At 37.0% G+C, this 17492-nt stretch overlaps 1 protein-coding gene across 6 annotated transcripts in view; it reads right to left on the bottom strand.

The window, feature by feature from the left end:
- The window catches only part of armc8 (armadillo repeat containing 8), a 93252-nt gene that overhangs the window by 19953 nt on the left and 55807 nt on the right, over positions 1-17492 (bottom strand). For 5 of the 6 annotated variants that reach the window (XM_059647140.1, XM_059647145.1, XM_059647143.1 and 2 more), the window contains 5 exons: positions 15430-15512; positions 11894-12005; positions 6567-6653; positions 5943-6035; positions 138-287 (listed from right to left, as the gene is read on the bottom strand). In XM_059647140.1, coding sequence (XP_059503123.1) covers positions 138-287; positions 5943-6035; positions 6567-6653; positions 11894-12005; positions 15430-15512 — 525 coding nt within the window. The remainder of the gene's footprint in view (positions 1-137; positions 288-5942; positions 6036-6566; positions 6654-11893; positions 12006-15429; positions 15513-17492) is intronic. The other variant, XM_059647142.1, reaches the window with a different exon arrangement.

The raw sequence follows: 17492 nt of genomic DNA, 5'->3' as shown, positions 1-17492 counted from the left end.
ATTCATCTATGAATGATTTCAGTTCTTTATTCACATAAACCTCTGGCCTTAAAGGTAAAGGCCATTTTAGCAGCTTGATATCACAGTACTCCGGACTGGAAAGAGATTTGCTAGAATAGTAAAGTTTTGATGCTTACAGGTCTAGTGGAAAGGAGGTTCCTAAGGAGTCCCAGAGTCTTCATTAGTACATTCACATCTGAATCAGAGAGTAATCTGAAGAGTTGTTCTGTACTCAGACCTCGCAAAATATCTGTTTTTATCTTCTGATCAGCTTGAAAAGCCATATTCTACAAAAAAAAATTGCACAATTTAAACTGCATTTTTTTGCAATCTACTTCTCAAAATTCATGTGCCATATATTTTACACATGTTTTTTAAACTTTAAGATTTTCCTTTGAAATACCTGTAGTATTTGAAAACGCACATGAGAGAAATGCGCAGGCGACACGCAATGGCAAAAAAATTCAAGGAAACCAACGAGGTATACAAAATATATGCTTTCACAAGTTGCAAAACTAGAGTTCAAAATATTCTTTTTAAAAAAGCCCGATAATCAACTTATACATCAGATGGCAGATAACCAATAGTTAAATTATACTATGTTTCACACAAGTTTTATTTCACAACTTTTGCAATATTCAGTAAGAAGAGAATTAAACACAGTGACTAAGTGGTGTCAAATATTTTTTCTGCAAAATATGACGTATAAAAAATGTTTAAATTACTATTAGCTCGAGTAAAATGAATGCATGGCTGAGCGATTTACAAAAGATTTCAGTATTCTCTTACTTATAGTAATTGAAATAAAGCTAAACAGAAAAATAAATGATTGAATCCTTATTTGTCTGTACAAGTCTGATTTCAAAACAGGGCTACAAAGTCTTGCCATGCACCTTGCCACACTGTTCTCAAAATTACAATAAAGCAAAAAGTAAGTTTTAGCTGCCCAGAACCCTTGGCTTCAGCCTACCTTAAGCACCCCCAATAACAACTGTAGAGTTGTACTCAAAAGAAATAATCACCGTTGTCAAACTTACTACCTCTCAGTTTGGATTATTCAATCAATTTGAATTTCCACCTTTATTTCTCAAATTTTATTACAGATTCTATTCTCTAAATTAAAGTGCATAACATATAAAAAATTACACTCATAACCAATTTGATCATGGTCGCAGAGTTGTTAAAATATTTAATATCTTTAACAGGTTAGTCTCAAAGCTGTCACAGTAATGGAAAGTGGAATTTAACCCTGATGAGTGAGAGGTGATGCACTCTGAATGAATAAACAAGACAAGGGAATACTCAATCAATAGCAGGATTACAGGAAGCTCAGAGGAATAGAGGGATATTTGAGTGCGTGTCCACAGTACCCCAAAAGCAGTAAAACAGGTTAATAGGGTAGTTAAATAGGCATATGGGACACCCACCTTCATCAGTAATATCACAGATTATTTGATTTGATTTGATTTAGTATTGTCACATGTACCAAGATAGAGTGAAAAGTATTGTTTTGCGTGCAAACCAGACAAATCATACTTTACATGAGTACATTAATATAAAGGGTAATACAACAGAATGCAGAATATAGTGTTGCTGCTACACAGGAGGTGCTGGGAAAGAGCAACTGTAAGTTTTGAGAGGGCTGTTCATAAGTCTGATAACTGGGGGAAGAAGCTGTTCTTGAATCTGTTGACATGTGTTTTCAAACTTTTGTATCTTCTGCCCAAAGGAAGAAGGTGGAACAGAGTATAACTGGGTGGGAGGGGTCTTTGATTACGTTGGCTGCCTTCCCGGGGCAGTGGGAAGTATAGACAGAGTCAGTGAAAGGAAGGCTGGTTTTTGTGACAGACTAGGCTACGTTCACAACTTCTGTAATTTCTTGTGGTCTTGCGCAGAGCACTTGCCATACCAAGCTGTGATGCAACTCGGATTCTCCAGCATCTGCAGTTTCTATTATCTCTGATGCCTCTGGCCAAGATGTTTTCTATGGTGCATCTACGAAAATTAGTAAGTATCATCGTGGACATGCTGAATTTCCTTAGGCTTCTGAAGAAGTAGAGACATGGGGTGTGTTTTCTTAACCGTACGGTGATAAGAGCAGGGAGGTTACATTGGATATATACAAAACTTTGTTTATTCCACGTCTGGAATGCTGTACACAGTTCAGGTCTGTACAATAGGAAGGTGATTGTACAGGAGGGACCACCGAGAGGATTCACCAGGAGGTGCAGCAGTTTAAGTATGAAGAAAGGCTAGATAAATTCAGGTTGTTTGCTTTAAAGCAGAGAAGACTGAGGGAGGACACATTGGAACATATAAGATTATGAGATGTATGAATAAGTTGGATAGAACACAGCTGTCCCCTTAGTTGAAGGGTCAATACCAAGGAGGCATAATTTTAAGGTGAAAGGCAGCAAGTTTCAAGGAAAAGCCTCTTCAGTCAGAGGGTGGTGGAATCTGGAATGCACTCGTAGGGTAGGTGCGGCAGGAAACCAATGTTGTAACATTCAAGGCTATGGGTCAAGTGTTGGAAAGTGGGACTACTGTAAATTTAGAGTAGTTTTTGTTGGCATAGACTCATGGGCCAAAAGTTGTCTCTTCCGTACTGTACAATTCTAAGGTATTATTATGGAGGTAAGAAGAATGAACCAAACCCTTTCAAGTCAAAATAAAATTCAAAAGAATTACGGATGCTGTAATTAAGGAACAAAAACAAAGACTCTGGAAAAGCTCAGCAGGTCTGGCGGCATCTACGAAGGAAAGAAAACAGAGTTAACGTTTCAGGTCCAGTGGCCCCTTCTCAGAACTTGAGGATGGGTCACCGGACCTGAAATGTTAACTCTGTTTTCTCCTTCACAGATGCTGCCAGACCTGCTGAGCTTTTCCTTCCAAAGTCAGTCACGCAGACTGCCACTCTTGAGAATATACAACGGGAAAAACTGGAAAATTAAAATATCTCATTTCCAATTATTTCATTCCACACCTAAATAAATGAGTATGCTGAAGAAATAACACTTCAACCAAGTTCATATAGTCATAGCAGGTTAAAATGACAGCAGCACAGCTTGGAATGAGGTCACTTTAACACAGAAGAGTTGCAAAGCTCATAATTATCTCCAACTCAAGGTATGAAAGCTGGATTATATACATCATCTTAGTTATGATTTTTTAAAAAGGTGACAACACTTATCGGGGCATAAAATAGAATAACGTAAGTTAGTAAAATGTGAGGCTGGATGAACACAGCAGGCCAAGCAGCATCTCAGGAGCACAAAAGCTGACGTTTCAGGCCTAGACCCTTCATCAGAGAGGGGGATGGGGTGTGGGTTCTGGAATAAATAGGGAGAGAGGGGGAGGCGGACCGAAGATGGAGAGTAAAGAAGATAGGTGGAGAGAGGTAGGGAGGGGATAGGTCAGTCCAGGGAAGACGGACAGGTCAAGGAGGTCGGATGAGGTTAGTCGGTAGATGGGGGTGCAGCTTGGGGTGGGAGAAAGGGATGGGTGAGAGGAAGAACCGGTTAGGGAGGCAGAGACAGGTTGGACTGGTTTTGGGATGCAGTGGGTTGGGGATGGGGGGGGGGGGGGGGGGGGGGGGAGAGCTGGGCTGGTTGTGTGGTGCAGTGGGGGGAGGGGACGAACTGGGCTGGTTTAGGGATGCAGTTGGGGAAGGGGAGATTTTGAAACTGGTGAAGTCCACATTGATACCATTAGGCTGCAGGGTTCCCAGGCGGAATATGAGTTGCTGTTCCTGCAACCTTCGGGTGGCATCATTGTGGCACTGCAGGAGGCCCATGATGGACATGTCATCTAAAGAATGGGAGGGGGAGTGGAAATGGTTTGCGACTGGGAGGTGCAGTTGTTTGTTGCGAACTGAGCGGAGGTGTTCTGCAAAGCGGTCTCCAAGCCTCCGCTTGGTTTCCCCAATGTAGAGGAAGCCATACCGGGTACAGTGGATGCAGTATACCACATTGGCAGATGTGCAGGTGAACCTCTGCTTATAACGCAAGTTAGGCCTGTTTTTGAATTGCAATGGAATTTTTATCAGAAGGAAAATCTCAGTAACCTACATTCGATGGTATGTTACTTAACACTAGCCAAATTCTGACCTTCAAACTTATATATTGACAAAGAAATAAATAAATCCAACTACTGTCATCCGGTCACATAATTTACATAAAGCTATGTTATTTTAATTGCCTATATTTGTATTCTGGTTTACATTTCATGACATGATACTTGAGATTGAATTCAGCCTGAAGCAACATACTTCATTCTTACTTTCTTCCTGTCCAAAACAAAATCAACAGGATATTACAGGAGAAAATACGTGTTACTTCAAGCACTACTCCCAGTCAACAGGTTACAGTGCTGCCTGCATTCTGAAAAAAAGTCTGTGTATTGAACCAACTCACACTAAGCACCAATAAATATGAATGCAGAGGAAAGGAAAACAGAAAAGAGAAAAATAAGCAAACATTACTTTCTGATGTATTTAATATCAAATTATTTTGCCAATCTCTACATGCAGTTTGTCATCATTATCCAAATCTGACTTTACCCCCATTAACATTTCAATCAAACCTGTTTTGAAGGAATGCAGCAAGAGAGAGATGTGGAATTCACATGTCTAAACCTTTGAAGGTGGCAGGACAAGTTGTTAAAACTAATAAAAGGCATTCAGGATAATTCATTTTATAAATAGAAGCATAGCATACCTAAGTAAAAAGTTAGGTTATATCTTCATAAGTTGCCACTTAGAACTGGAGCACAAAGTATGTCCAATGGTGGGAATCACAATTTAGAAAGGATGGAGTGCGCACAGGAATAATACCAAGGGTAATATTTTCAATTATGTGAAGATTCAGGCAAGATTTCATAGATGTGTTCAAAACTCAAGAAGCTCAACATCACCCAAGACAAAACAGCCTACTTGACTGGCAAATTATCCACCAACTTCAACACTTTCTCTTTCTACCGTCTTTGCACTGTATCCATAATGTGCGTCACATACAAATGAGCAGTAGTAACTTATCAAGGTTTCTTAGCACATTCTGAACCTGTGGCTTTTCACACCTAGAACAACAGGGGGAGGACACCAAATTTTCTTACTCGAAAACAGACCACTGTCCCTTCGTCGTCACTGTGTCAAAATCCTAGGGATCCATACCTAATATACTGTACCTACACAACATGGACTGTAGTACCTCAAGGCAGCAGTTCATCATCATTTTTCAAAGAGGGATGTGGTATAAATTCTAGTCTTGCCAATGATGTCCACATCCCATTAGTGCATAAGAAATCTTCAGCACAAGTCTTTGATGAAGTTTTTAAATGGAATAGGTTGTTCCCCTCTAGGGAAGTAATGGGAAAGGATACAAGTAAAACAAATTCAGTAGACTAGTATGAATAGAGAGTGTTAAGTATTTTAATCTAATAGTCACACAACTGCCTTTTGGTAACATGTAGGCACTAAGCTGGTAAATGCTGACCCCGTTTTGAAGAGACATCAAAGAGAAGGGTCATTTTCTATGATACCGCCAATTAATCCTCATATTGTTCATTGAAAATAATTTTGCATACAGAAAAAGTTCACAATCTCCCACATAAATTCTCAAATAATTTCTCAGTAGTGCAGAAACTGATCAGCCAGGATCATAATGAATGGCGGTGCTGGCTCAAAGGGCCGAATAGCCTACTCCAGCAACTATTGTCTATTGTTTCTGAATCTACTATTATTTTACAGAAAGTCAACTTTGCAATAATTGTATTGCAAAAACAAAGTCCAGCCACAGAGCAAAATACATCCAGATATCTCTGCAACTAAAGAAGATGAGCAGGCATTTAAAATGTTCTTGAACCATGACATAAATAGCATTAGGTTGTAAGAACTAAACGATTTGAAGTGCACCAATGAAATTAGCCATTTTATGAACAGCTCTTACCATTAAAGCCCATATCCCATTAACTCGGAGGGCTGGATTTTCACTCTGAGTCAAGTTGCACAACAGCTCTACAGCTCCTGACTCCAAGATAGGCTGTAACATTGAAGATCACATAACAGTTTTTAAAGCAGAAATTTTGCTAGCTCCTCTCAAACGCTCTGGTATATAAAAAAAAAGACGTTTCTTCTGACGAAAAGTAAGCATCATCATGACACTCACCACTTCAGGCTAACTCACTAACAACTTTTAGCTTCTGATGGCCTTTGGTTTAACTTTCTGCGTTGTTTATTTCAGTGGCATTTTAAAAAACAAACAGCATGGAATGAAGAGAGATAACACGGTGTGAAGTTGGATGAACACAGCAGGCCAAGCAGCATCAGAGGAGCAGGGAGGCTGACATTTCGGGCCTACACCCTTCTTCAGAAATGGGGAGGGGAAATTCGGTTGGACATTTTAGGAGAACATGATTTTAAATCTTACGTTTCAAGATATGTGACCTGATTAATATATCAAATGAATTACTGAAAAGCTACTTTAGCAGTCACCAGATATCATTCAGATGCATGTAATGCTTAAAATGAACAGCAATGGTAGTTATATGTCCAATCATTTGATAATATGTACCTCTTTGCTTGGAGAGAATTCAAGAAGAAGATTGCACAGTGTTGATGACGCTACCACAAGAACCTCATCCGGAGCATTTTGTAACAACTGGAAGATAAAGATATAAGGAACAAAGTCTTCAAGTGTTTTGTTTGTTTCAACATATTTTACCAAACAAAACATTCCTGTGGGAATTGGCAATGTTATGATATACACTGTACTTCAAATTGGTTGTGAAGCACTTCTCTGCATTAAATGTCTTCTGCTATAAGTCCAGCAACCTTGCCTCTAGAATTCTAACTGCCCTGCTCACAATTTACAATAATTCCAGGTTTCATGACACATACATTTTTTAAAAAACTGAGCCCTGTATACCATGACCTTGAAGAACCAATTTAGAGTCTAATAATTAATCATTTAGCACTACTCTGTATCCAGCTCCCACAATCCCTTATAACATGTTTTTTGGAAGTCCAAATATACATCAGCCTTATGGCCCTCATTAACCTCTGTTAATACTCCAAAAAACTCAGTCAAGTTTCTTGGACACAATTTGTCTTTAACAGATCTGTTCTGTCATTCTTTGATCAATCCATATTTGTCCAAGTCTCTCATTATAAAAAGCTTTTTTTCTCTGAGCCAGAAGAAGGTTCAATTCAAAAGGTCCTGTTCAAAAGTTGCACCTGCCCTGAAGGTGTGTCATGACATTTCCAAACAGGTTGATTACAAACACTTCCCACAAATTAAAGTGACTAGCCTACGGATGCTGAGTTTATCCTTAAGCCTTTTCAAAAAAGAGCATAACAAGTCAAATTCTCCAGTCCTTTGACACAAACCTAACATCTGAAGTGGTTTCAATGATTATGGCCATTAAGTCTGCAATTTCTAGCCTTACTTCACTGGGCATCCTTGGACGTGTCCATCTGGTCCTGATGATGTATCAATTTTAATTACAGCCAGCTTTCCCATTTTTCAATTTCAAGACCACCCCCACCCAGCACGTCAATATTTGTGCCCTTTCACTGTCGCCTCAGCAGCACTTTCTTCCTTGGCCAGTAAGAATGTTCAGTTGTAATTATGAAGAAAAAACTTTGTTCTACCTCATTCGAAAAGTAGTAACTTCTACCAAAGATTTTTGTTTGCAACAAGACCAGCAGCACGACAGTGAAATGTTTTGTCAATTCATAGACCGGAAGTAAAATAGCAACTGGAATGTGGGGGACATCTACAATGTACTCAATGAGGAAACACAAACTCTCTGACAGAAATTTCTGGATTTTCACATTACTCATTGTCATGCTGATTCTCAAAGTTTCTATCTGTTTGAATACAGCAATTACAGTGAAAGTTGTTACATCATAATTCACCATATAGGCTATAGATTTTCATACCTAACTAAAAGGACAAAAAAAGTGCATCTAGAATTCCTATTCAATTGAATGAGTTATTTCTTCTTTTAATTTCAAGCACGAATTTAACTATGTTGATGAATTGAATTAAGAAAACTTGCTAGCTATGCAACAATTGAGGCCATTTACAAATATAGTGAAAGTTGCACTGGTCAAATTGCATTACATATTGCAATGGGTCCTTGAGTCCAATTTATGTGCCAGTATAGAATATTTAAAACATTTCCTAACTGCTTAGATGTTTATATTCCTAGTGTTGCTCACTAATTCGAACTGTTCAGTGCTTGAAATGAATGATAAAAGTTTGCCAATTTCATAGACACTACTTTGAGGCTTTAAAATTTGAATTTTGCATTTGTCAAAGGTTATCAAAATGTTGGTAATGCCAGAGCATAAGCTAGGCACAGCCACAATGCCAAAGAGCATCCTAACTAACATTTTCTGATTTATGAATTGAGTTGGTTTCACAATTTAACAATGAAGAATTAGCAGTTCAGAAAACTGCAAAAGTTTTGCTGAGCTGACATTTTTACAGATATCACAGCAGTGGTAGCATCCTGCTGAGTCATCGAAATTAATCTGCAGTAGAAATTGCTCACAGTTGCTGACAGATCCCTACACTTAACTCTGTTAAATTATTAAAGCTGGGACTTTGGAGTCAACAACAAAATAATGTTACTCAAAAAAGCTGCACAAAGAGGTCTGGTGATATTTGTGAATTTTACCTACCTCACTGTTAAGTTGAATCTAGCATCAAAACAATCAGCAAACATCCAACAATAATGATGTGGACTAGCAAGCTAAGCAGCATCTGAGAAGTATTCTCACAGGCAGCAACCAGAATGTAAAATTCACTGACAATCTTCCAATTTTCATTAAATTTAAAAAGCAAAATAAATTATTGGGATTTGCAGATTGCTGAAAATAAAACTATGATCTTTAAATCATCAATTAGAATAAACATTATGGAAAATGTAGGCATTATATAAATATTGAAACAGATTTTCCAGGGTCAGAGAGGTTCTTCAACAGTATTATGATTCAGATGATGATTAAAAATCCAAATATAATTCATTAATAAGACATAACCTTTCATGATTTCAACCCACAAAAGCTAAAAATCTCATCAGTCAATGACTTCTAATTAGGTGCCATTTGAAGGAACCTCATCTAGGCACCCAATGGAGAAATGTAAAATCAATTAAAGTAACTTTCTAGATTTCCACATTTAATTGAGCACATGCAGACTCTAGAAGTTGTTGCCAGTTTCAGAGGACTAATGATGATGAAGGTTGACAGTTTCAGTTTTAGAGGACTAACAATGGTGAATGCTGGCAGCTTTCCCTCCATTACTTAAATTATGGGTCACTATAATGCAGCTTTTAAATCAGTCAACTTTTCCCTGTTTCAATCTCACTTTGACGTGCAATTATATTCAATAGTCTGGTTGCTAACACGATGCAAGAATTCAAAGGTCTTCTACAGGGCCTTAACAGTAAACAGACTGAGGAGTAGTTGGAATGCTTTGGGGATTCATTGTCTTCTTTTAGAATATAAAGACACAAATTTAACTATGTTGGTGAAGTCAAATTATGGAAAGGTGCTCTAAAATGGACCCCTATTGGTGATAGCAGAAAACATGGTTGAGGCACTAAATAATCATTTATTTGACTGTCAATCAATGAAGGACTTTGCTAAAGTGGTGGTAAACAAGGATATTGCTGGGAGATTGGAGTATGTAAAAATAGACACTAGACAGACTGGTAAGACTAAAAGTGAAGAAGCCACCTATTTAAATGGAGTGCATCCAAGGTGCCCAGGGGAGTAAGGGTAGAAATTGTATTGTTACTGGCCACAATCATCTTTCGATACATGAGTAGCTGCTGTGGTTGGTTCACTTGCTGAACTGGTTTATTCGATCACAACCACACAATCCACAACCCGAGCTACAAATCTACTGAAGAACCTTAGATACGTGAGTAGCACTAAAGGGCTGCAGAATTTCAAATTTCACATTTTTCAAACCATTACTTCACTTATTTTCAACAAAAGGAAAAGGATAAATTTAGCAATTACAAGTCAGATAGCTTAAATCAATGGTGTGCAAACATTTTAACAATCATTCAGATGAAAATGGCAGTCCCTTGATATGTCCTGCTTGACTAATTTTAACAAGGTAATGATAAAATAACAAAAAATGGATAAGGTGTAATGCTTGATGAAATATTAGGACTGATAGAGAAAAGTTAAGCTTGGATAAAAGGGACAGTACTGGCATATGTACAAAATTAATGAAAGGACAGTAAGATAGTTGTACGAAACGGTTGTTTTTCAGGCTGGAGGGAGGTATGTGGTTCACATGGTATTTGGAGGGAGATGCATAGCGTAAGCTTCAGTTCGAGGCCCACTGTCATCTTTGATCTACGTGAACGACTTGGACATTGGTGGAGCACAATTTAAAAATTTGCAGATGACATGAAACAAGCAGGTGTTTAAAAAAAAAGTGAGGTGGATGGCCATGGCCTTGAAGAAAGTGGGAATTGATTGGTGGAATGAGTGGAAACATGGCAGAGAAAACTTAACACCATTAAGTGCAAGATACTACTTTCAGATAGGAAGCATGAAGAGACAAAATAAACTAAATGATACAATTTTGAAGAGGTGCAAGAAGAGAGACACTCAGGAATATCTGTGCACAAATTTCTTTGAAGATGGCAGTGCGCGGCTTCAAAGCAATTCGCAGGATTACAAGGAACTTCATAAAACAGAGATATAAAGTACAATAACGTGATGTTAAACATGGTGTAATGAGACCAATTCTGGACACCACACCATACGAAGGACATAAAGTTTTGAAGACATTTAGTAAAATGCTTCCAAGGATGATGTATTACAGTTATATATATAGACTGGAGTAGCTGGAGTTGCTCTCCTTACAGAAGTGAAGGCTAAAAACAGATGTGATGTATTTTCAACATTTTGAAAGTTTTACATCTATAAATAGAGGAATGTTTCAGTGGTTCAATGATTGATAATCGCGGTATATAGGCATGAAGTAATTAACAAAATAATCAAATATTGAATTAAAGTTTTTTTTCACACAAGGAGTGACTGGGATTTGAAATACACTGCCTGATTGAGTGGTAAATACAGATTTCATACTAGCCTTCAAACGGGATTGCATAAATACTGGCTGCAGAATTACATTCTAGAATATCAAGAATTAGCAAAAAAAGTAGGACTAATTAGAATGCTTTTCAAAACAGTAGGTGCAGGCTTGATGGATTGAATACTTCCTCTTGTGTTGAAATACTCCACATTTCCTAGGATGGTAATGAAATTTAGTGATAGTTATATGCAGGCACAACCCAGAGTCTCTTTAGCTGTTCAACTTAATTGTACAATTATAGCTGATTCATGTGCCCTATATTCATTTTACTTATAATGTAAAATTACAGACCAGCAAACCAAGTATGCAACTGTATAATTTTCAACCTGCCATGTTAAAGTTACTGCTTTTTACTTTGAACCATGTCTTTTTAATGTAGAGCAATTAAGTACGTCCATTATATCTTTAGGTATAATGTACATATATCCACTGCAGCATTGCAAGTTAATGAAAGAAACATTTGTGCTCAGGTCGACATCATTTACATTTGATGGAAATCCAAGTACAAGCCTGTTGAAATGATCAGAAGATCAGTAGTGCACTTGGCATGTGTCTTACTTAGTGTGCTGGTGATCTTTCTGGTCACAGGCTGAGCGGTATTATACACATAAGTGATTTAATTTTCAATAAAACTTTATACCTCTCCAATTAGTGATAACAACCAAATTAACTTCCTAACAGCTTGAACTCTATTGACAGATAAAATATTTTTAAATTATTCTGGAACTACAGTTTAATTAAAGCTCCTTAAAATGTATGCCTTTACCTACCTTCATTAGTGGTTTCCACACTGTATGATCCTGAAAACTTGTCCGGAGTTGTTGTACTGATCTGGACAGGCTATGCAAACACCTATGAATGGAAATCAGGAAAGATACAAATCTTTAAAAAAAAACAGAATTAAAATGAATGTGAATGAAGTGTCTGGTTATCCCTAAACAATGCAAGAATAAACAGTGTTCAGACATTAGTGATCAGTAATTAAGTAGATTAATTCAGCCTGACACCAACAATACCTGAAGGAATAAATCAGGTAACTCTAATCTAAGTACTGCAAAGAAATTTTACAACGTATTCAGAATTGTAGCAGAGACAAAAGCTAGGTAGAAGAACTGCATGGTTACTTTAAATCTTCAGTTTGAGGAAGGGAGATAGAATGCATGAGAATTTACAGAAAACTAAACATTGATGTAGAGAAGAACTCTAATTAATTTAAAGCAGGCAAATTGATGACATCAACTGATAAAATCACATAAAATCATTAGACCTTGATAGCATCTATGAATATTTAACATAGGAGACAAATAAACTGGGATGCAATCTTTGTAAACCCATAAAGCTCACTGAATTTAGAGACAGTAAGATACAGCTGAAAGTAACATTTTAAAAAAAGATAAGAAACCAAGTAATTACAGACAAATGAGATTAATATCAGTAGTAGGACAATTTAAGAATACAATTAAGTGGAGTAAAAGTACTCTTCAAAAAGTAATTTTGGAGCATGTCGAACAGCGTTCCTTGTCACAGAAAACAAATAAATGGTACATAGATTGATTTAAGATTCCGCTCACTAGCTAAAATGCAGCATGTGGAATTGAATGGGAAACTGACTGGAAGGTGAAAGTGGACAGTTATGATAGAAGGCATAGCAATGATGATCGTTAATACTCCCACATAAAGATCTATATTGGTTCTCAGCTTTTCATAATTTTGGATTTGGAGACAGATTATAGATATGCAAAAATAGCAAACACTGTAAATTGTGAAGATAGTACAAAATTACAAAAGAAGCCAAAAGAAGCACAGATGCAATTTAACAAGTGAGGTAGCACACTTAGAACTAAGACTGTCAGATACACTTCAGTAATTGGAAAACACTGGAGCAGGTATCCAAATTTTAGGGATCCAGGTATACAAATCAAAGTTTGCACTGAAGTAAAAATAGCAATCAAAAAGGCAAATATGATACAGGCTTTATCAGAAGCAATAAAGAACACCATCAGAAATATGTATTACTTCAATTACACAGCTTGGCAGTGAGACAAAACCCAACAACAATTCACCAGGAAAATACCTAGGAGGTTAAAAAAAAAGTTATGATGAGAAATTTAGTAGACATTGGGTTTTTACTTAATAGATGAGGAGTTAGTGATTATTTGAAACACCTTAGTCAGATAATGAAGACAAATTTATGGGAAATCTACAACAAAAGAACACATCACTAGAACTCCAGTTGAAAGCAAATCCAGGAATGATTTTTCCTTATTATCCAATGATGAAATCAACCAATATACTCAAAGTATGTCTCAAGAGAAACAAAGAAAAGGCAGCTAAATGGAACTAAAAAGAATCACTAGGGTTAACAGAGATGATGGGTTGAATGGCCTACATCAATGTCACATCTGTTCTTGCATTCAAAACTAAGATTGCCAATTGAAAAGTTAAGTTCTCAAGGATTAGTGCCAAAAATCAAGCCATCCGACTGCGTTTTAAGCAGATCACAAGAAAAATGAAGGAGGCTGTTCAGTCCAACTATCAACAAAATTGCTATTACAGGATAAAAATTTTCTTAAGTAAACCAAATCAGTACAAAATCTGTCTTTCGTTAATTATTTGTCTCATGTTACTATCAAAATGCAACTTGAGAATTTACTATTTCTTTATAATTACTATGCTGGCATAACTCAAGATGTCTCTTCCCAATTGCCTCATTCTAAGTCTTAGAGTCATACAGCACAAAAGCAGAGCCTTTGGTCCAACCAGTACTTACCAAAGATAATTCCAAATAAAACTAGTCTCACCTCAGGTTGAACAGCTGAATTTTTTTTGTCTTTTCTCAGAAATCAGTATTGTTTGCCTGGGACAAATCTCTGCCATCTCAGATCAGTCCCTTAAACAAGGATCTGTTTAGTAAATCTGTCATTTATCAAAAGGATACAGGAAATTCAAGCCTACCAGCATTCAATGAGATCATGACTGATCTGCCCCCAAGCCTCAACTATTCTTTTGTGCCTGCTCAGCAATCAACTCCCTAATATTTCAAAAATCTTCTCTTTAAATATTTTGGGTAATCTAGCCTCCACTACTCTCTGGGATAGAGAATTCAAGATGTTCACTGCCCTCTGGGAATAGAAATTCCTTTGTATCTCAATTTTAAATGAGTGTCCCCTTATTCTGTAATTATGTCCACTAGTTTGAGATTCCTCCACTCACATCAACCTCTTTTCAACATCTATCCTCTCAACCTCCTCAGAATCTTGCATTTTTCAATAAAATCATCTTTCAATCTTCTAAACTCTAATTTAAGAAAAACCTCACCTGTTTAGTGTTCTTGTTAAACCAACCCCTTTATCCCAGCGATCACGTCCTGAATCTCTTCTGAACGGCCACTAGTGCCAGTATATGTATTTTTTAAAAATTCGGGGAGCAAAACAGTACACACCAACAGCCTTCACAGTTGTGACAAGACTTACTGTCTTAAACTCCCAATTCCCTAACAATAAAGGCCAAAATTCCATCGCCTTCTTAATTACTTGGTGTACCTGCATGCTAGATTTTTGCATTTCATGTACAAGAACACCCATATCCCTGTGCACTGCACTTTTTGGAATCTCTCTCCACTTAAATAATAGTCTTGACTTTTGATTCTACCCACGAAAACACATGACCTCATACTTTCAAAGACTATGTGCAAGACTACAACTCAAAACAATTTTGTGCACAAAATCAAGCAACACTCCAAAGAGATAATTTTACATGGCTGCGCATAACACAAAAATCAATATCAAATTGGAATTTGCCTAACTAGTTATACTCATTAAAATGCATCTTGGAATAATTTACTAATTCAATTATTCCCAGATCAATAGGTTGGCTGGATTTAATTTCTGGAAAAAATTACATTTCAACCATGAAGTTTCCCTCCAGGCACTTGAGAAGTTGAAAGCATAACCAGAAAATGATCAGACCAACTTCTATTATAATTAGCTCTTTAATATGGTCATTCTTTCTCAAAACTATAATTTACTTTTTATCTGCCACGTAACTAATAATTTGAAATTGAAAATGCATAAGCAATGTTGCAGTAGAATTTTATCAAAAGAAGTGGCTAAAGAACACTCTAATTCTTCAAAATACATACATAAACTTCAGTTGTTCTCTTCCATTCTATATTTTATTTTCCTTGTAAAGTGTTATGTCAGTACCTAATAAGATGATTAAATATTCAATGTCTGCTGAGCCAATAAAGATTTATTTTAGGACTTATCAAATTGTATTTCAGACAGGAAAGATCAGGAGTCCATACCTGACAGCAGCTAACCGCACCTTGATACTAGACTCAGCTAAGCCAGTCACTATTCGATCCATCATATTTTCAGTCTCAATAATCTATAACAAAAAGATAACAAACAGTAGCATAAGCAATCAACAGGGTTTGCAACTTCACAAATTAAGTCAAGTCTTTGCAATTTACAAGGTGTATTATTTTATCTGGGTCTTAATAAAAAGCATTCAAAATATTCAAACAGCTTTTACAAACATAGCAATTTCTCAACACACTCATTACAACATCAAGATACAATAAGTGTTTCAGTCAAAATATATATGTTTGAAAGAATAGAAGATAAATAATCTACATTAACTTATTAGTCACAAATTGGGGTCAAGTTGGTTTCCATTTTCTATTACGCAACACCATGATTCTACATTTTATCATCCACAAACGAAATTGCAACAGAGTAATAAAGTATGCAAGCAAATAAAAAGCCACCCATGCAACAATCCTGAAATGAACTGGTCTTGTCAGAAGCTCCCATGCAGTGGTAACTCAGCCAATCTAAGAAATAGAGATCATCAAATGTATCATCTTGATTGGCACTGTCTGCATTCTAAACCCTTTCAAAACAGTAAAAGATTAATTTTTCATAATCTTTTAAAAGTGATTTTTTCACATAGAATCCCTACAGTGTGGAAACAGGCCCTTTAGCTCAACAAGTCCACACTGACCCTTGGAGCATCCCAGCCAGACCCATCCCCCTATAACCTACACACCTCTGAACAACTACAGGCAATTTAGCATGGCCAATCCACCTAACCTGCATATCTTTGGACTGTGGGAGGAAACTCACGCAGACACAGGGAGAATGTGCAAACTCCGCACAGACAGTCACCTGAGGCTGGAATCGAACCCAGGTCCCTGGCACTGTGAGGCAGCAGTGCTCACCACTGAGCCACCGTGCCGCTCCCAAATGATGATTAAAAATTGACCACTAAGTGACAAATTGTGAATAGATATTTCTTAGATTTGGTTACTTTGGTTTCTCCACATCTATATCTCTATTCAAAAGATGAAACAAAACAAAAATATGTTGTTGGATTGACCTCTTTCTGTACTGCCTTACTTCATACATGGAAATAAACATGGATGAAGGAAAGTGGAAATCAATCTTGGTCAAGTTGTAGACATATTAAAGGCTTATAAAATATTTTCTTCCAGTTTTTGATTAAACCTCACATATTAGATTTTCATCCTGGCCGCAACACTGAAATAGCTTCCATCAAAATCAAAACTGCCACCCTGTGACTGTAATTGTCATGCATTACCACTTTCCATCCTCCTTGACCTGTCTGCAGCCTTTGATACAGTAACCACACAGCCTTCATCCAACTTCTCTTCTCCATTATCCAGCTGCCTTCACCAAATTCAACACATATTTGTCACATTATCTTCTAAAATAGTTTTTCAAACGTTTCTACGCTGTTACCTCTGGGTTACGCCATAATCTACCTTCAATCCTCTCCCAATTCACAAGACAGCCATCCCTTATCAACATTACCACTTCTCAAACTGTCTATTGTGCCTGATTTGTCATTATGTTTGTCTAATATTTAATACTAGATGAGCAGAAATTACTCTCAAAAGAAAAATTCAGAAACAGAAACTGCAGGCTTTGACCCCTACCACAAACACTGGAAGGAACATACGAACAGGAGCAGATCATTCAGCACATCAAGTCTACTCTATTATTCAATTAGATTATGGCTGATCATCCAGCTCAACATCACTTTCCCATGCCATTTCCCCAATCTTCAATATAAGTAATCTGCAGAAATCTATCGGTTTCTGTCTTGAATCTGTTCAATGATTGAGTTTCCACAATAGGAACTTAAACTCTACTCTAAAGTGCCGATTTCCACATTCATATTATTCGATTCTGCCTCAGATCATAAACTGTGGATATCCTCATCCATATGTATGCTTGCTCCAGAGTCAACAGTTACAATATTTTCCTATCTAGCCAATCTTCATCACTATCTATACATTTGACTATAGACTGTACCCTAATTTAAAGCAAATTCTGTTCATGC

Source organism: Stegostoma tigrinum, chromosome 7 (genome assembly GCF_030684315.1).
Source record: "Stegostoma tigrinum isolate sSteTig4 chromosome 7, sSteTig4.hap1, whole genome shotgun sequence".
Classification (NCBI taxonomy): Eukaryota; Metazoa; Chordata; class Chondrichthyes; order Orectolobiformes; family Stegostomatidae; genus Stegostoma; species Stegostoma tigrinum.
This window is presented reverse-complemented; position numbering and strand designations above follow the sequence as displayed.